This window comes from Brassica rapa, chromosome A02, assembly GCF_000309985.2.
Source record: "Brassica rapa cultivar Chiifu-401-42 chromosome A02, CAAS_Brap_v3.01, whole genome shotgun sequence".
NCBI lineage: Eukaryota > Viridiplantae > Streptophyta > Magnoliopsida > Brassicales > Brassicaceae > Brassica > Brassica rapa.
In genome coordinates this window covers 21,593,770-21,614,581 of record NC_024796.2, presented here as the reverse complement: position 1 = coordinate 21,614,581, position 20,812 = coordinate 21,593,770, and the positions used below count along the sequence as shown (strand labels likewise).

The 20,812-nt window shown below is 32.8% G+C and overlaps 2 protein-coding genes and 1 long non-coding RNA gene across 9 annotated transcripts; 2 read left to right on the top strand and 1 right to left on the bottom strand.

Annotated features, from left to right (window-relative positions):
- Positions 1-5,137, top strand: LOC103853609 (probable zinc transporter 8). The gene is made up of 3 exons (XM_009130513.3): positions 1-588; positions 667-816; positions 1,341-5,137. The coding sequence occupies exons 1-3, from the start codon at positions 1-3 to the stop codon at positions 1,644-1,646; spliced, it is 1,044 nt and encodes a 347-aa protein (XP_009128761.1). The 3' UTR covers positions 1,647-5,137.
- Positions 5,138-9,580: 4,443 nt separating this feature from the next.
- On the top strand, positions 9,581-20,594 carry LOC108870519. 7 transcript variants are annotated; one of them, XR_004454931.1, is made up of 7 exons: positions 9,581-9,763; positions 9,968-10,051; positions 10,199-10,279; positions 16,699-16,861; positions 17,233-17,306; positions 19,482-19,641; positions 19,753-20,594. It is a non-coding gene; the product is annotated as an uncharacterized LOC108870519 (long non-coding RNA). The 7 variants fall into 7 exon arrangements; XR_004454927.1 differs by having other exon boundaries at positions 9,968-10,279; XR_004454932.1 differs by lacking the exon at positions 9,968-10,051 and having other exon boundaries at positions 9,623-9,763.
- On the bottom strand, positions 17,455-19,981 carry LOC117131725 (replication protein A 70 kDa DNA-binding subunit C-like). Its single transcript, XM_033284027.1, has 10 exons — positions 19,742-19,981; positions 19,400-19,661; positions 19,219-19,315; positions 19,002-19,129; positions 18,832-18,916; positions 18,612-18,744; positions 18,353-18,537; positions 18,154-18,277; positions 17,853-18,071; positions 17,455-17,757 (listed from the first exon to the last, which is right to left on the bottom strand). The coding sequence occupies exons 1-10, from the start codon at positions 19,898-19,900 to the stop codon at positions 17,611-17,613; spliced, it is 1,539 nt and encodes a 512-aa protein (XP_033139918.1). The 5' UTR covers positions 19,901-19,981; the 3' UTR covers positions 17,455-17,610.
- Positions 20,595-20,812: the final 218 nt, after the last annotated feature.

Sequence of the window (20,812 nt, the reverse complement as noted above, 5' to 3'; positions counted from 1 at the left end):
ATGACTACAACCACACAACACATGAATCTAATCGTCGTCGTCCTTCTCATAATCTCATTTGCTATAGCTCCGGCAATCTCAACGGTTCCGAAAGAATGCGAAACCGATTCAACAAACTCATGCATCGACAAAACCAAAGCATTACCCCTCAAAATCATAGCTATCGTTGCTATCCTCGTGACAAGCATGATAGGTGTCACGGCTCCTCTCTTCAGCCGATATGTACCGTTCCTAAGTCCAGACGGAAAAATCTTCATGGTCATCAAGTGTTTTGCATCTGGGATCATATTAGGAACCAGTTTCATGCATGTTTTGCCTGATTCTTTTGAGATGTTGTCCTCACCATGTCTTGAAGACGATCCGTGGCACAAGTTTCCATTTGCGGGCTTCGTCGCTATGTTGTCCTGTCTAGTTACTCTCGCTATTGATTCCATTGCTACGAGTATCTATACAAGAAAAGATGTATGTGACGGCAGTGAAGACACGACTAATCCGCTAATAATTCATATCGATCACTTGCAAATAACAACTAGAGAAACTAGCTCTACATGCTCAAAACAACTATTGCGGTACCGAGTTATCGCCATGGTCAGTTCTTCATCAAAAACTCAAATAGTTCGTGTTACACTGAAAGTACATGTTGAGTGATTATATATCTAAAATTAGGTATTGGAGCTTGGGATTATAGTCCACTCGGTGGTTATTGGACTATCGCTAGGTGCAACAAATGACATATGCACAATTAAAGGTCTTATTGCAGCTCTTTGCTTCCATCAAATGTTCGAAGGGATGGGTCTCGGCGGTTGCATTCTCCAGGTATTTTTTTGTTTCTAAATCCAAATCCCTTCAATCTCTACTTCGGAACAATACAAAAGAAGACCCTGAAAGAAAACAATAATAGACCAAAACCATAATATTGTTTATCAAATCCAAAAAGTTTAAACCATAACACAAACATATATATATTGGTGGGTAATAAAAGGAAATTTTATGTTAGTAAATGTTACTTTTGAATTTTGATAAATATACCTTTCAAAAAATGATGTGTCTTTTTGATTATTTTTTCGTAAAATTTATATTAATTAGGTCAAGGTGTTGGTAATCTATTGATAACATAAGATGGCTGGTTTTCTTGTGTATCGGGTTTAAACACCCTTAATATGGAAGATTATTCTTTAAATTGGAATATCTAAAGATTGACTCCGAATATGAATAAGATTATGTGTATAAGCCCAGAATTTCCACTGTTAACAAAAAAATTTATATTATTGGACATAACCATATAAGTATATAACGATAAAAACATATAATATTCTGAGAAATAAAGATCATTTTTACAGGCAGAATATACAAATGTGAAGAAATTAGTGATGGCTTTCTTCTTTGCGGTTACAACACCATTTGGGATCGCTCTTGGTATAGCCTTGTCGAGCGTTTACAAGGACAATAGTCCAACCGCATTAATCACGGTCGGGCTACTCAATGCATGCTCTGCGGGACTGCTTATTTACATGGCGCTCGTAGACCTTCTAGCTGCAGAGTTTATGGGATCAATGCTCCAAGGAAGCGTCAAACTTCAGCTTATTTGTTTTGGCGCGGCTTTGCTCGGTTGCGGTGGAATGTCCGTCCTCGCCAAGTGGGCTTAACCCATCAACAGGAAAGGGTTCACATCTTTACATTTTTATTATGATATTTCCCTAATTTTTCACTTTTATAATTTTCTCTACACACTATAGTTTCTTTTCTTTTTGAGAATTCATGTTTCACTATCCTACCATTCTCCGTTCATTTCTCAGGTCATTTCTTGAAATCTTCGCTCAAATTCTTTATTTTTCACACACTATAGTTTCTTCACTCGAATTCTTTCTTTATCTATTTTCACCACAAATCCTATTAGCTAATAATAGCCCAGTTTTAGATTCTCATTTAATCGAACCTAATTGTTGAACACTCAATCTTTCCCGTCTGTTCTAAACAGAGGGACTAATATACAACTTAATGAAGTAAATATAAAAGTAACAGTTGTAGTATTAACCATCAAATATTGTTAAAATGTTTTTATTTGATATGTGGTGCAAAATATGCATGGCATTCGGGTACTCTTTCGGATATGGATACTATCCATTTGGATATTATAAAATATGCATGGCATTCGGGTGCCCTTTCAAAATCCTTGAAAAATGATCTCATTCGGGTATTATAAAAACCCGGTCGTGTTCGAATCGGATTTGGGAGTTCGCGTTTTAACCAAAGTACTTGATTCGACTTGGATATTTTATATCCAAACTACTCAAACTTATCTAAAATAACATAAAACTCCCAAATATTTAATTTATATAGTTTGAATTGGTTATTTTTTTGTCTAAAATTAACCATGGATATAATGTTATTTAAGTATTTTTATCCAGAACATCCATTTTTATCTATAAATACCCAAAATTACTAATATTTGATTTTTAATCTTAATTTTAGGTATTAACATTATTATAAATATAATTAAAATAATATTTTATATATTTTTTTATGTTTGGATATGTTCGGATACTCATTTGATTCTTGATGCGGATTGGGTTCGGTTTCAGTTTTTTGAGTTTTGAAAAATGGTCTTATTCGGATATTTAGGATTTGACAGGGCAGGGTACCCTATTTTCGGTTCGGTTCGGATATTGATATTAAGCTTGGCCCTAGTGTAAAATACCGAAATAACACTTTATGAAAAGTAAGACGTACTAGTTTCTTACAATATTTAAAGATTAATACTATTAGTGACACAAGTTTATTGTAAACTAGGATCGGCCCGCCCTACGGGCGGGAAGTTAGGAAAAAAAACTATTTATATGAATTTACATTAATTTTATAAAGCGTTTTTAAAAAAATTGTAGACTGAAAACGATATTATAAACAAAAATAAATAAATAGAATTCGGAGATCATGCTGTTATTTTTAATTAATATTTTTGGATTGAATTAAAATAACAGTAACTTTCATTATCTATGAAGAACAATCTAATATAATAAAATTAGTGATGTCCACATATAATTATGCAATGATCATGCCAGAGAAATATGTTAAAGAAAAGCTTATATTATCTAAGCCAAAAAACATTTTGTTACTCTGAGTAGCTTAGTTTGTGTATGTTTTAATTAAAATGTGATAGTTTTCTTCTAATAAAAGTCATACTTCAACTTCCTGCCACTCTTTAAATTGAATATGGTCTATCATTATTAAATGAGTTTAAAATTTATTAGATAGGTTTTACTATTAATTTATTAAGTTGTTAATACTGTGGAAACTTGCATTATCAATAACAATATATTTAAATTAAATGATAATATTGCATGGACGTTTTTAAGAGAATTCATGCTTGTATGTAATAAAGAGCTTATGCTGCAGATGCGCGTAATTATCTTGCAAAATATATTTTTGCATTGGTGTATTAATAATTTGAAATAAAACCGTTTACTGTACAAAGGGAATCGTTCAAAATTTTCAAATATCAGAGAGTGTTCGTTTATTTAAATAGCTAAGTAGGAGTAATATATAATAATATGTTTCAGCTATTGTTTGAAAAAAGAAGAAGAAGTTAGGAGCACTATTTGTCGTGAAAAATCTGGACCTTAAAAAATAAATTGATGTAAATGGGTAAAGCAAATAATTATAGGAGCACTATTTATCATGAAATCATGGACCTTAGAAAATAAATTGATGTAAATGGGTAAAGCAAATAATTATTCCTATGTTTTTATTGCTAAAACATTATTCATATGTTAAATGCTCAGTATATGTATATCAAATTAGTAAATTCAATTTTTCATTCTCTATATAATATTATACATTTTGTAAGTATGTTCACTAATATACTATAAACCTATTGGTTCACCTAGTTTTTTTTTGTTTTTACGGGCTATTTTACACATTAAAATAAATAAAACCATTTTATTGTATTTTTGACACATGTAAATCCAATTAAAATCATCATACTCGGTTCTGTTGATTTACATTAATTTGTCATACCGGTATGATCGGATTGAATATCAACGATATCTTAAGTGCTGTTTTTATGACATGTTCATAAGACGAAGAACACAACATTATTTGTTTACTAAAATATAAAAGTATGCTGTTAAAAGTATTATCTTTAATTTGATCTAAAGTCCACATGACAATATTCCCGCATGTTTATGAGTTACACTAAAAGCTCACACGATCTCCAACTCCAAATTAATGAAACGCCGCGTTTTGGACGCATACATGTGTCGGCTTCTCAAGACTCGAATTAGTGACGTATCCGCCTACGTGGACAGCCTAGGAGAATATCAAACCTAACTTTATATATACAGATTTATAAAATGGGATATAAGAGGTAGTGAAGGTAAAATTATAATGATTCTGAATTAGTGAAGGGAAGAATTCTCTTTTTAAGTTGCAAATTAACCTTCCTAGTGAGGAAAAGATTTGAAGTGCCAAATATTCAGAGTTATAGTTCTGTTGATTGTTGTTATGTTTGTGCTGCCCAGATTCTTGCTTGTAAAATATTGTTGATATTGTTTGAATGTTATAAATATAATTATACATTAATGCAACAAATTATCCCTGACTATATTTGGCGAAGTATGAAGCTCATGTTTTTATTTTTAATGGAACCGTAATGATTAATCATGTCACAAATACATCAATTTATTTAAACTTAGAAATATTTTTAAACATCATCTGAACCAAACGTAGCAAATCCAAAGGGATGAAACGAAAGGAAAAAAACTCGTTAAGCAACATTGATATGTTAGCATTATCCAAACAGGAAATATGGCGTTCAGAGCTCTCGTTATCTTCACTTGTGCCATTGTACCATGCATGCTTTCTCTGCCATCTTCAAGCCGGAGGCTTCTTAGTGTTGAGATCACTTGGATCTGGTCCTGTAGTCGGTGCTCCCTCAAGAGTACTACCGCCAACGTCCACCTTGGCAGAGACTGAGTTCATTCCAGGCATATCATCGTCATCATTGCCAGAACAAAGGGAATCAATAAAAAGAAAGACCAAAGGGAATCAAAAATCAGAAAATGAAACATCACATCGTTGGAAATCACAATGACCATTTATACGTGGAAGCATAATTACACTGCAGATGAAGACTTGAACATTAAAATTTTCTGTAATTAATTATCTCATGATCTTATATAAAACAATATATTCATCGCTCACCAGCAAAAATTGAAACGCAAAACACAACACAAACTTGAAAAAGATTAAATTTAATACCTTCAGTTGCAGGAAGGCCAGGGAGATGATGCTCCATAGACTAAAAACGATGTAGAGACTTAATAACTTTATGATGATATAGCCCATGCAGCACAAGATTCTCTCTCGCCATGAACTTAACACTTTATGCTTCCAAATAATCACATCTAACTTTCTCTGAAGCTACCATTTCTTAGTCAATAAATCTTCACCTTATACACATTAATGTGAGTAACTTTCACAATCTATAATTTTTAAAACATTAAACCATTCATTACATCAAAAACAAAATATAATTAACCAAATTAACTAATTTAAAAGGTATCTAAAGCTAAGAAAACAAAGTGTTTAGGGTCCTACATACCGGAGGACACCAACAACATTAGCGTTGTTGCAGGTCACGCAAGTAAAGGCTGAGCCAGTCCGTTGAAGCTCCTTGGTCCACCTGGAGCAAGAGACGTAACAACACCATTTGTCCTTCTTCATGCCGGTGGAGCAAGACGATTGACATTCACGATTGACTGGCATGAGTGTTGACCGCAACACATGTATAAAGAAAACATAATCATTAAACGGGTCCAAGATTTATCATTCAAAAGAGTTTCAATAAGGATCTTAATACAGAGTTTTGGATTTTTATGAGTTTAAAAGCAAGAAATTGTTTAAAATTTAGGAGTTCATGAGGTTCAAGAACGGAATACCTCAGCATCAAGGAGGATCATTTCAACTCCCATTTCTGGCTTCACCGATCTGAGCAGCCGCAAGGAAGTGGAAGAACAACGTCGGGACTTCAAATCAGTAAGTAGAACAAACTGTTTAGCTATTATACTTAGAAAGAAATGCATATCGAATCCTATTGGAAATTCTAAAGTTTTGCTGTTTAAACATTCTGATAAGATGATTGTAAGAGGAAGAATACTGACCTATTTATACTATGCAGATACACCGGCTCCGATTCCGAAAAGCGAAGCAAGCATTCAAGGCTACATCGTGGTTGAAGAATTAATAGAGACTAAACACGAAGAAGAAATAATCGGGAGCGTTTCAGTGGTAGAGATGATGAAGATGAGAAGTCGCCGTACAACAACGAAGAAGGAAACGATGGCGAGTTGCTTAGGTTTACCTTATTCAGGTTACGGACCTTTACATAGATGAAAAGCCCAAATCACGAATGAACAGATATGACTTAATGGAATACAGAGTTTCATTTAAGTAGACGCGTGTCAATCTGTAGGAGCTCGACTTTCCACGTGGCATCACAGGAGAGAGACCAACATATTTTTATATATATAAATTATGGCTATTTGCATAAGGGCATATACAATATACACCAATCGTGTTAACATTTGCTCTACTGTCAAAAAACTTTTATCAACCAAACCAGTAATATTTTTTTTTTTTTTGTAACTTACCAAACCAGTAATATTGTGTCCATAAAAACTAATTTCACACATATATAACGAGAAGTATTTCAATTATTGTTGGCAAAATAAGTTGCTGAATTATGAGGTCGGCCCCTTTGCAGAAACAGCCCATTGGCAACTATAAAGGTGCAAAACACAATGCTTCATAATCTGGACTTTTTTAATTAAATAGTCTGGATTTTGTTATACGTCCAAAACTTGATCAAATACTAACTAATAATTTACCAATAATGTCGATTATTTGTTAAGGATTGCAGGACTGATGACACAGATTTCTTTTTTATTTGTTGAGATCATCTCAATTTTCCATTGGTTTTTATTTTACTTTCCGAGTGTGTATACATTACGTATATATACATGTAATTTTTAGTTTTTGTAAAATTAATATTCCAATAAGTTTCAAACCATGTGACATATATGTCGTTAAGGTTTTCATTATAACAAAATGTAAACTAAGTATACCATCGTTCTTATTCAACGCTGACTTGTGAAATTTTGTTTTGTACAAGTGTACACTATTTTTTTTTTTTTGCATCAATACATACACATCGCGGACACTATATCTTTGTGATTATAATTAATTTAAAATTTTGGAACGATATTTATTATGTTTTCTTTTCTTTGCTAAAGTTTGACGATATTTATTATGTTGACTAAGATAATAAAGATAATGTGTTAACTAAAAGTCAAAATGGATAATAAAGGGAATAGTAAATTTTGACTCGAGCTCTTTTTTTTTTTTTAACACGAGCGCTTAAAGCGGGGTTTTTATTATAATTTTTTTCATATGAATTAATGTTTTGAGATTGTTATCATTACTATTTTAGATTTTATATGTGCATTTTTATCTAATTTTTTCATACGATTTGACAGTTTGTTGAACCTGAAAAACTAAATCCGAAACCAACCTGAAAATATAGGTGTAGTTCGGGTTTGAGTCATGGGTAAAGTACCTATTCAATATCTTTTTGGACCGAAAATCTCTGTTCCAGTTTGGGTCCTATCCGAGATTCGATCGGGTACCCAAAATACCTGGAATGATTTGTGTACATTAGGTATGTTTGGGTATTTCATATATGTTTTCGGCTACATGTATTTTTGAGTTTCTGGTTCGGGTTTTCGGTTATAGTTTGGGATTATGGGTAAAATTCAATTTTAGAAAAATATATTTTGGGTTGGTAAAATTTTGAGAGCTTTCTGTTCTCCGGATTAGGTTTACGCCATATTAGGTTTACGGGTAAAATTTTGGATCTTTTGAATATATAAATATTTTTCAGGTATTTATTTGGATTTCGGGTATTTTTGTGTTTCAAGTCTTTTTTGTGTTTTGGGTACTTCGTGTTTTTTTTTGGATTCTAATATCCAAACCAATCAGAACCTGTTACGTATTTAAAAATTAAATTTATTTTACAGATATTTGAATTATGAATATGAACCAATCCGAAACCAAAAAGAACCGACCCTAACTTAAACTATAGATTTTAAAATATTTAGTTATGTCAAACGTTCAGGATCCAAAGAATCCAGACCCACATATCTAAATATGAACCCTATGTTTAGAAACATTTTTATTTCCTTTGATATAATGTAGAAATATTAAAGGACGTTTGTATGACTAAATTAACATATGAAACATTTGATATATTTTAAATCAAATTTTCAAAAGTCTAAGAGTTTAAATTAAGTGTTTTTAAAGTCAAGATATCTTGTATATTCGTGTGATTGAAATAATGTGGATTGCTAAAATGTAAAAAGATAACAATTATATAACTGTTGAAAATTGAGAGTTATTTATTAAAATTTAATAAAATGTAATAAATTTTAAGTTGTTGATATAATAAATACATGTTATGATATTTGGCTTTATATTATAGGTTAGAGTAAAATATGAAAGGATCTAAACAATTTTCATAGATAGATTTTTAGGATTTCTCTTTTAATAGTATCGGTGGTTCAGTCAGGATGTGAATCATCTAACCAAATATCGTAATCTCATTACTAAAAAGCTGTTGGACACATTGTTTAATCAAGTAGAAAATAAGAAATTGGATTGAGATATTGTAACGTTTTTTGGACGCAATCATCGTAAATCGTGGTTTCACACATCGCATTCATCGTTCTGCGTTCTGTATATATGAATTCTTATTTTTATCTGGTTGCACAAATAATTGTGGGTCTTTTGTCTACATGCACTGCACAAGATACGACCCTCATTTAAAAGTTTACTAGATACGGACCCGCGCTGTGCGCGGATATGGTTCTGCCAATTTTGTTTAAAAAATATTTAGTAATATATTATATTTATATAATATTTTTATGTTAATGACTTGAAAAAAAATATGTTTTTAAGATATATTGAACTGTGATGTTGTTATAACATATATTGTACATGGTGTTTTTTTGTGTGCAGAAATTTTTAATATTGTGCATAGTGTTTTTTTGTTATATATGTTCTTTAAAATATATTTATATGTTATTTAAAATCTATTATTAACATATTTGGGAAAATAATTTTTTGTGTCCCCGTATTTAAGATATAGTTTACTATGTTTTAAAAATATATGGTCAATTTAAATTAACTGAGATTAGATTTATTTTAATAGAGTAGATTATAATTTTAAAACAAAAAAGCCTGATTTTGTTTATCTCATTAAACTCAACATAGATGTTTTTATTCATCTTTTTAAATGGAAAGAAGTCTGAACTTTGTCTCATAAATGGGTCAACCTTAAGTCCAACATAAAACCATGCAACATATATGTTTTATGGGCACTATTTTGTTTCTTATATTTTATACGTGATGATCCATTAAATTTTCAAGCATTATATTTGTTGTTACAGAAATGGCCCATTAGTTAAAAACGTATTAGATTCATCGAAAGGTAAAATAAGGCCACACCTTTTTTTTCCGGGAAGCAAAACCACTTTTAACGTTTTCTTGAAAAAATCAACAACCTTTTTTTCTTTGCTTCTCCGTCGGTGGTTCTCAGTTCGAGACAATACTCATCTCTGTAATCACCAACAAAAATTCTTTAAAAGTATATCAAATCCAGGATAAACACCGTTCAGTCAATCACCAAACTCAATCGATAACTGAGTTCTCGGTAAGTTTTTATAATTTTCTGATTGTAAACGATCCGGGTTAACGATCAGGTTTCGTTATCTAAAAATCTGGTTCTTACTCATATCGATAGATCTCTTAGATCTATCTCTAGATCCATCATCATTATTATCTTCTTACTCAGTTTTGTTTCTATTAATTTGTCTTGCTCGCGGTAAGCTGAAAAAGGAACTTGGTATTTTATTAGGTAATTGGCCAGGATTGTTTAAACGATGGATCTTTAAAAAGACAAAAGCAGAGTAGAAGACAAACCTGACAGAGATTTTAAAAAGTTAAGTCTGACCTGAAATATAATCATAGTACATATGTTCACATCAACACAGTTTTATTTATTCTCTTGTTGATCTTTTGCTATGTTTTCGTTTATATTATTTCCTTGTTCTTATTTTTTTTGTCTTTTCATCTCATATATTGATAGGTCATTGATAAGGGTTGTATGCCAGAGAAACTGGGGAATACAGCTTTGGAACAATTCACAAAATAAACTACAGAAACAAAGGTTAGTACTATATTAAATTTTTATTTAATTCGAGAAATCGTGAACTGAACTTGTAGAATCATCCTAGGATTATCGGCTTTAGGATTGTACAATTACTTAAATGATAAACTATATAAACTGACTTGTTTGTAGATTCATGTACTTGATCTTGCATATCTGTTGTTGGGTTGCTGATTAACTGTTCTATGTTTTGTTGAATTTTATTAGATACATGGTCAGTTTAATTTTAGATGGCAAACTGTTATTTCTTCTTTGTCAAAACATGATGATCAATACATGTTTGGTTTGATTTCAATCCTCTATTAGTAAGATAGAATAAAATATTTTAGATTGAGTCTTCCTAACCGATTGATTAAAGAATTTATTTAGTACAAAATCGGAAATGACTTTGAAAACTTTAAAGCAAATGTAGTACAACAAAAAACACAACCAAAACACCAATTTCAGTCTGCAAGTACTAAAACACAAAACAAATTCGCAGCAAGACACTCACATCAGTCATCTATGGTTTCCAGATTAGTAAAAACCTCTTTGAAAACAACATTAGTAGTTTTATTTTGCGGCTTCCCTTCTTTATCCACAATCAAGATTTTCAAACCTTTCTTCGAAGTAACCCTTGAAATAGCAACATATAGCTGGCCATGAGAAAAAACTGGTCTAGGAAGGAATAATCCCACTTCAGACAATGATTGTCCTTGACTCTTGTTGATGGTTATTGCAAAAGCCACAGTTAAAGGCAATTGTCTTCTGCGCATCTTGAAAGGAAGTCTTTTATCTGTAGGCTCGATCAACAATCTAGGAATATAAACGTCTTTACCAACCTTGTCACCAGTTAAGATTCTAGCTTCCACCATGAAATCCATAAGTTGTGTAATTTGCAATCTTGTTCCATTCATTAGACCTTCATTAGGATTAATGTTCCTAAGCAACATAACAGGACAACCAACCTTCAATCTTAGACTATGATTTGGTAGCCCAGAAACTTTAATGCTGTTTAGAAAGTCGGAACTGAGGGCTTCATTACTGACCGAGGCAGTATCAGATGGATCTATACTGTCAGATGAGATATAAATCATTTCTTCACCTGATGGGAAATAACCAAATTTTATAAAAGAGTCAGTGTCAATAAAAATAACGAAAATATATACAGTAAAAAAACACTAAATTACCTTCGAGTTTAGATAACATATGATCATTAATCATATTAACATCCTCATTAGTTGGACATAAGATTGCTCTCTCTTTGAAAAACTTAGGATCTTTTATCCCTTTCAATGAATCAGTGTCTCCATAAATGGCCAGACTTATAGTCTCAATAGGATCGTTAGGGTCCATAATTAGAAACTCTTTTGGAATTTCAATTAATGCCTCCCCATCATTAGGCTCTGATACTTTCCCATCACCAACAGCCAAAATCCACTCTGAAAATTCTTTCAGATCTTTTGCCTCATCATCTGTGAGATTGTTTGAACACAATCTCATGTTCTTGGTAAGCTTCAGAACTTTGCAGTGTTCCCAGAGATATGATGAGTTCATGGAAGCCAGAACAATCTCAGCCCTACAACCTCCTGTAATAACAGGAAGCACTTGTCGAAAATCACCTCCAAACACAATTACTTTTCCACCAAAAGGCTTTTTATCTGGATTGTCCATTAGATCATTTAAACTTCTGTCTAAGGATTCAAAGCAATGTCGGCTCATCATTGGTGCTTCATCCCAGATAATTAGAGATGCTTCCTTTATCAAATTAGCTTTATCCGATCCGGGAGTCAGTGAACATGTAGTGAATTCATCTGGATTGATGGGTATGCTAAAACGGGAATGAGCAGTTCTGCCACCTGGTAACAACAGGGAAGCAATTCCGGATGATGCAGTATTAAGAACTATATCTCCCTTGCACCTCAAAGCAGCTGATAGAAGTTTCCAAAGAAAGGTTTTTCCTGTGCCACCAAACCCGTAAACAAAGAACATTCCACCTCTATCTTCAACAACAGCACTAATGATCTCATCATAGATTTTCCTTTGCTCATCAGTCATCTTTGAAAAATCTATATCATGAGTGGCTTGCAAGTCTTCCATATCATAACTTAGCTCATCCAATATCAAGACATTTTCAATCGATTTGGCATTGGCAGGAAGCTTTGGCATAGACTCATATAGTGAAAGTGAACTCCCATTTCTTTTCATAAGCTTCTCAATCTCTATTAGAGCATACAACTTCTTGTCATTGTCAGTCAATTTAAGTCCTGCCAATTCACAAAAAGAACTCTCATGTGAAGCTGTAAACTCTAATAAAACAACAGTCTCACATAATAAATAGCTGATTATTAGAACAATCAACAAACAACAATTTGACAAAAACGTAGATACAATAGGGGAATTTGATATAATAAGTTAGTAGTGTACCAGGCCTATTGAAATGATGTCTGCGATTATACTCGATATCTTCAGATAAGAGTTCCCAAGTTTTTTCCCAAACCACCTCTGGTTGAGAAAGACTGTTCGAGAGAAGCATTAGAACAAATAGATCACGAACAACTGCTGCAGAACTATCATAGCTACGCCTTATCAAATCATCTATGTACTCCTGGTCATCATCCAATATTCCCCGAGCATAACATGTTTCTTTATACCCCTCATAAAGCACATCATTATATGTTTTAATATCCTCGTAGCTAGTAGGACCTTTGACATAGTTCAACAAAACTCTCAAATAATAAGAGCTTTCCTGCTTCCTTGGGGCATAATTAATTCTTCCAACACTGAAACCTTGTTTCCTTCTATTGAACTTCTTCTGACTCTTCGAATATGTATAATAGTTGGGAATCTGAATATATGTAAGAGTCCGAGCAAACGCATCAACCTTACACAGCTCAAACCATGCCAAGAACATTGTGTTTTCGATGAGCTTACGACTGACAACATCCTTAACTTTATCCTTCCCTTTGAAGATAATGGTCTGTTTCCCTGGAAGATGAAATGACAACTTCTCAACCGCAGTAGATCTGTAATGTATTGGAAACTTAAAAATTCTCCATGATCCTTCACAAGTTGAAACATATCTACATTGATCAGAACAATATAAGTTAGAATCTAAGATTGAAATAAATACTACCTCCTGAAAATAAAATATTTATGGATCAGTTAATAAACTACCTGCAATCAAAGAAATCCTTTATTTCATTTTTTTTAATCTCCACAGTTTCTTTCAATATGTTACCACCAGTCTCCATGGCAGAGTTTCCTAACGCCGAGTTAGCTGCTACTGATTTCGCTGCAACTGAGCTAGCTGCGGCCGAGGTCGCTGTAGCTGAGTTCCCTGCAGACGAATTTGGTGCTGTTTGATTCGCAACATCTGGCCCTGTTGGTTCAACTACCACAGTTACACGGTCAGCTCCTTTATTAATGTATTTAAATAAATACTTAATGGAACCAACTTGGTTGCACCACTCTACGTTAATGTGTGCTCGGTACCGAAGAGAGAGTTTCTTGTTATAAGGGATGACCCATCTGTTGTCACATTTCAAACCATTCTTCTCAACATAACTGTTAGATTGCTCACGTCTTCTGTAAACAGGAAATCCATCTTTTTTCACTCTAGTATTATCAGCAAAGGGTTTAGGAAAACTTTTCGAACACTGTCCATTTTCCATGCACGGTGAATTCCTATTAGCTGCTCCGCACGGACCATGAATCATCATATCCTTAACAACATTGTAGAGATCTGGATCAAGCGACTTATCAGGAATCTCAGCCGATATGATTTTATCGATGTCTTCTGTTTTTGGAAATTTGGATGAAGGATGCATAAAAAGCAGTATGTGAGCATGTGGCAAACCTCTCTTCTGAAACTCAACAGTATACATAGCTGAAATATATTAAAAAAAACAGTTGCCATTATTGTAAGAAAACGACCAAGTCAGTATAGAAATAATAAGAAATATTTTAAGCTAAGATTGAGTCAAAAACGAACTTACATGAAGCTGTTTTCCCCAATATATTCTTCTTTGTCAAATCATGCATCAAAGAATCGAGTTTCATCTTAAACATCCGACATATAACATCTGGTCTGTCATCTGAATTCAGGCCTCTCTTTTTCAGAAATCTCGTAAGTTCTGGCCATTTTGGATTGCATGTAAAGGTGATGAAAAGGTCTGGAAAACCAAAATGTCTACAAATGGCCATAGCGTCTAAGTACATATTCTTCATGTATCTAGGACCCCCTGTGAAAGTAGCTGGTAGCACAAATTGCTGACCTTGTTCATTCATGTCCGACTGTCCAGCATTTTCAGACTCCTTGATAGAGTCGTAACTATCCGAACGCAAGCATGTCTGGTTGAGCTGCAGATACCTAAGTCTGTTGGCTTCTATAGTCGTATATGCATCAACTATGAATTGTTGAAATAACCTTCTGGAGTATAGAAGAACATGTGATTCATTTTCTCGCTCTTGCATCCGGAAAGCAAAAAACTGTCTCATACTGATAGTATCTTTCTTGAGTTTCTTCGACGCTTCTGTGACACCCTTCTTAATGCCAATCCTGAATCCATCCTCACCATACACAAATAGCAGAGGATACTGGAGTGCTAAATAGGAAATATGAATCTCATCGATCCTTGTAAGTCTACCAGACTTATGCTGTAGAACAATATCCCGCTTATCCATTCCTAAATTAAAATCTCCAGGAATCAATGCAGCAACCTCAGATGCAGTTGGCATATTATATGTCCGACCATCTCTGTCACTTCTACTTACGATTCGCATATGGAAAGTCTCTTCCGGATTCATTCGAAATCTATCTCTAGCTGATCGAAACTGCTTAACATATGGATTAACATCATTCAACATCATCATTATAGGCTGAATAATTTCTTTCTTCAACCCATCGATTGTACTCTCTGTCTGAGTATTTTTCCCATTCCTGAAAAACAGTAAAGTAGATATAATAAGTTTATATAACACGCATATAGTAATGTTTAAGCACTTATATGCAAAATTAAATTACTTACCTCAAAGCTTTAGATCTGTTTTGAAGTTCATTCTCTGTGTCAACAATGTAAAGCTGTCCAAACTTGGCATAATTTCCTTCAGGTGGGGTTAAACTTCCCATCAGATGATAATTCTCACCATGAAGCACCAACATTTGTGGTCCTCTTCCCTTTCTAACAGACTTATCTACTTTACCACCAAGTGAAGTGAATGAAAAAACCATATTATATGATCTGGTATTCTTTTGGAAATGTTTACTCAGCTTATCATTTCCTGTGAGAAGCTTCATTAGAACATCCGGGGATTTCTTTAATAAGGGCAACTGGACCTGACCTTGCATGCAACACAATGTAAATATAGGTTTTTTTCTAGATTTGGTCTTATTTATGCGCTCTCCAAACCACATGATAGCTCCACAATGAACACAGGTGTAAGTTGGGTCACCTTCATCAACATAATCTGCTTTATAATAATGTTTATAGGTTAGAAAAAAATAGTCTACATAGAAACCATCTATTGACAAATTTTAGCTTACCATATTCAGATGATGACACTGCTTTCACTTTTGGCTTCGGTGGTTTTTTCACCTCAGAGAAGTTTTTTTTAAATAAAGCTGCTAGAAAGCTAACTCTCTCTGTTTGATCTTCTTTCTGTGGTTCTTGTACAACAGACTGTTCGTCATCTGAAATTTCAGTATCCGAACTTTCCTGACTACTACATTCGACTTCTAGATCATCACACTCATCTATGGATCGCAGTAAATCTGCAAAACATACACATGATAAAAGTATCTAACGTATGAATTTAGAAAGGGACGAAACAACATAAAGTTCAAATCATCCTCTGGATGGAAAACGGTTTACCTTCATTCTCTGGATCATCTATAGGAAAATCATGTTCTACATAAGATGTGTTTGAAATTCCTGAATCAAATGTAGTATGACTGGTGGATGTTATAGGTATTTTTGTATTTGGTGTGTTTTCTCTTTGAAATGTGACATGACTTGAACATGATCCTCTTACTATACCTGAAATGGGAGTATTATATTAGTATATTACATAATGAACAAAAAAATTAATCATCTATCATTGCAGTCTCAGCTATTATCAGTAAATTAGGATATATAAACAGACCTTGATCTCTTCGACTCTTTTTCTTGTCATTAGGGTTCTCATCATTTTTTTTGTCAAAACAAACTACACCAAATGAAATTAGAGATTTTAGCTGAACGTGAGGAAACCTGGTATATAAACAATGGTCAATATAGAATATAAAACACCTCGTTTGTTTGTAGGATTTGACACTGAAACTTGTGTTTTAAACCTTGATGAGACTCTATTATTGGTAATATCACTCTTTAATCTTCCAAAAACTGTACTCAAAGGGACATCTTTTCTTTGAGAATGATCTATTCTCTGTTTTGAAACAGATTGGGAACGCAGCCGATGACCATCATCCTCAAACCGAGGTTGATGCTTTCTTTTCATCCTCTTCATTGAAGGGCTATGTTAGCAGAAACTACACGGTTTGTTCTCAGTTACATGCACTGGAACTGAGGAATAGTATAATCACCTTTAAAACAAAGTTGATAGGTATAAAATTGTTCAATGAATTCTCACAGTCATTCTGTTGCTAATAAGAAAATAATGGCGTCAATGTTAATACATTGAAATTTCTAATTTGTAGTTAGGCGGGATTTTGAAAATAATTGAAAAGAGAATTAATTAAGTTAAGATTCTTTACATATGAAATATTGTATAAAATCTCTTTAGATCACATGAATATCTAAATGTAGATTAGTTGTCGGTTATATCTTCACGGATACGTTTAATATCTTTACTTGTTGCAAGTAATAATTGTAATTGATTATAACATATATTCGTTTGAGTTACTTTTTTGAGTACTACAAATTATTTCTTTAGATAACTCTATTAAGTATTCTAACAACTTCATTTTTGTTTAGGATGCAAATATAGATTTATCAAACAATCTACTTTGGCTTATTTACTAAAGGGAGTTCAACAACAGCTTATTAAAGTAAGTATATTTGTTGTTAAATTTCCGTATGCTCATATATTTAGTTAAGTGCGTTTTGTGAAAACTTTTATAAAAATTTATAAGTTTAATGCCTTATTCATTTTCCCGATAGTCAGTTTGATAGATTAGATTCACAAAACACATATTGTTATTATTAAAAAATCCTCTTTATTGATAAAAACAAAACAATACAGCATATGGAAATAAACCAGATAATAGAAAATTCAAAAAAACATAGTTTCTGAAAATAAAACGATTATTAAAAGCAAAAACAAAACACGTAGCATCTCAGTTTTCTCCACCACTACTTCTTTTCCTGCTTAATTATCTTTGAGCATTGTTTCTTATTGGTAGAAGAAAGATCATCAATCTCACATTCTCCCTTTCGTTTTGATAGTGGAGTTGACGACAAACATGTGTTCTCTTCACTTTCCATGCTGACCAAAGAGACCTTGAAAATAATAGAATAAACTTTTAATGAATACGCATATAGGTTGTGAATAATAAAATATCTAATTAGGAAGAATAATGATATTTTGAGTAGACCTGTCCTGAGGAACGGTTAGATAAAGCTCTGTTAGTCAACGTATCATCAGTATTCTCATCATCCGAGTGAGTTATGATCTCATCAGCAGACCATGTTTTCCCAATGTTAAATATATCAGCTCCATAGTCAACATTGTCTTTGCTCACATAGACACCAAATTTGAAAGTTTTTCCAATAAGCTCATTAATAGCAGCAGGCAAGTCTTCAGGATCTTCAACCTAAATAAAAACAAACACCTACTATATTAAAAACGACTATATGTATGCAATATACAACAATTAAATTGAAATTTTTACATACCTCTTCTAGAGAACCATCTAATAGCACTTCAGCACTCACTCCCAAAATTGGTTCAGCAATAGTATCAAGCAGCATCACCTTAGTTTCACCAGTGTCATCCTTTATAAGTAGATGGAGTTTAAACCTGTAAAAATGTAAAATTGGTAAGTTATATGACTCAGATACATATATCTAATACTATTAAGATTAAAAAACATACTGAGGTGCAACATTGGTTACAGACTGATGGCATGAATCACAATACCACAGATGTTTCACAGGAACCACATCCCTTTTGGTAATGTCGGTAACCTTTTTGAAGTGGCACTTAACACAACCAAAATAAAACCAAGCCCAGTCTGTGTCTATTTCATAAATTGTGCCCTTAACAATGCAGGTTTCAGTCTACAAAAATAACATTAGTTTTAGAATATAGGTAGATTATAACAGTATATACCTTAGATATACTAAAAAATTACCTCAGTCGCCATAATGATATCCAGAATTGATCTCTCAGGATAATTAGACCATTTATCAGGTTGGCGTTTGCTTCCTTTATGTTTTGCAAGCTCATGACTACCAGTTGTGAGAGCAAGCTCGTTCCTAGGCAACCTGAATAAGTAAAAAACGGTTTGAGAGATCATGTATATTTAATTAGCAAACATCAAATAGTTGGTATGTGATTAGAATTAAACATACACTTGAAGATAGTCTTGGACATCAAATCCGGGTGGATTTATTTCGACAGTGGAAGAATCAAAAGCATTTGTAACCTGAACTTGTCCTGCAACAAAGAATAAAAATTTATTAAGTAAATCAAAAGCATAATAAAGTATATTTTTTTCTCAATCGATTAGTCAAATTCTTACCCTTGTAAACATTGATTTTAGCAAATCTCACTAAACAGAGAAAATTCTTATTGACTTGAGCAACTTTGTATGCATATAGCATATGTTCAGCAAACCGGCCCCAAAGACAACATGCTATTTGGTGATCCCTGAAATATACATTAGTAGATTAACACATTAAAAACACGATTTGTTTACATATGAAAAGTATATTTGCAAAAGGTAATCTATAACTTACTCTGTGTCTATCAAAGTAAACTCAAGCTTCTTTGTTTCTTTACCTTGCACAGGCACAACCTGAATATCTCCGATATCAATTGGTTGACCAATAACGTCTGCAAACATATTATTAAAAAATAAGAAGATTATTAATCAGAAACCGTAGCGTATTTGTGAATAAGAAAACTCTTAAAATTTACCAATCAAAAAATTAGAATCAAGACTTCCGTTCATGATTTCTGTGAAAGATGTTAATGACAGAAAATTATCCTCATCTTTCAGGGTGGAATTGGTGACGTTGGAGTTGCTGATGATCGACATTTTGTACTTATGACTTGTCGGTCGGTACTTTCCGGCAGCTGCGGTTAGTGAGAAATTTTCAATGAACCTCCATTGTCCAACTTGAAGTTTCTTAACACGAGCAAAGAAGAGTCTCTTGCAGGTACAATGAATCTTAACTCCCTACATTGACATTTGATATAAAGATCAGTTTAGACGCCAATTTTAAACATGTACAGAAATTAACTAATAGATAAACTTACTGTTTTATCAGCAAGAATGAACTGAAGAGAATCTCCACCAGAATAAGATGAATGTTGTGTCCATGAATGCAGGACTTTAACTTCGACCTTCCAAGATGTTTTGTATGGTTTGACATCATTGAGCAAAGTCATCGTCGGGTCTGAGGTAATCATAGCCATACGAGTGTACGTTTTTTTTTTGCGGACATAGGAGGTATTAGTTGATCGTCTTATTATTTATAGTGATCATTAAACGTTTAGGTTTAATGATAGCGTGCTGAAGATTTGATTTGATATCCATATAGTTAAATTCGATAGAATATTCTGATTACCATATTCTGTTGGAGTTGTTATATAAATTGAAGATCTAAAAGATTATGAACGTAGATGGATAGTCGATTAAAAACGTAGTAGAAAAATAAGGGAGGAAATCTTGTTGATTATTCAAGATATACTATATTAAGTTGTTATTGATTATTGATAACTTGGTGTGCACGTCAAGACAGTTTAGATTTGATGAAATCTTTCTGGTAAATATCTTTATAAATTTTCTTGTAGATAAGAATTGTTTATGAAAACAGTATATTCAAATTTAAAATAAAATATCTTTAAAATGATATATGCACGAAAATTAGGTGTAAAATGATCATGTATCTAACATACATATTCTTTATGTGATGAACATGTCGATGATAAATTTATTAGAAGTCAACTTAGAGCAAAGTTACATACATGATAAATCTCTTAAAAGTCGATGACTAATAAGGTGTAATATGAAATTGTATCTAACATACATGTTCTTTGTTAGAAGTCAACAATCAGCAAGGTATATATGTAATTCGTTTGTTATAAGCGTGACTAATAAGGTGTAATATGAAATTGTATCTAACATACACGTATCTTGTTAGATGGTCCGTATCAGATTATATTGGTTTACATTTAATAGAGTAGATGCTGGGTTAATAGATGTAGTCGGTTTAATAGGAGATAAAATCGTGTCATATATCTACTAATAATAATGTAATTAACTTGTTATGGTCCATAAATTAAGTAGCTTCCTAACAAACTTCAAACAGGCCAAAACTTAAATGA

Excerpts from the sequence above, each read along its gene's own strand:
- LOC103853609 (XM_009130513.3), top strand. The coding sequence starts at position 1 with ATGACTACAACCACACAACACATGAATCTAATCGTCGTCGTCCTTCTC. Across the intron at positions 589-666 it reads GGTACCGAGTTATCGCCATG|GTATTGGAGCTTGGGATTAT; the intron begins GTCAGTTCTTCA and ends ATCTAAAATTAG. Across the intron at positions 817-1,340 it reads TCGGCGGTTGCATTCTCCAG|GCAGAATATACAAATGTGAA; the intron begins GTATTTTTTTGT and ends TCATTTTTACAG.
- LOC117131725 (XM_033284027.1), bottom strand. The coding sequence starts at position 19,900 with ATGGCTATGATTACCTCAGACCCGACGATGACTTTGCTCAATGATGTC. Across the intron at positions 19,316-19,399 it reads TGATTCTAATTTTTTGATTG|ACGTTATTGGTCAACCAATT; the intron begins GTAAATTTTAAG and ends ATATGTTTGCAG. Across the intron at positions 19,130-19,218 it reads TTTACTTTGATAGACACAGA|GGATCACCAAATAGCATGTT; the intron begins GTAAGTTATAGA and ends TGTATATTTCAG.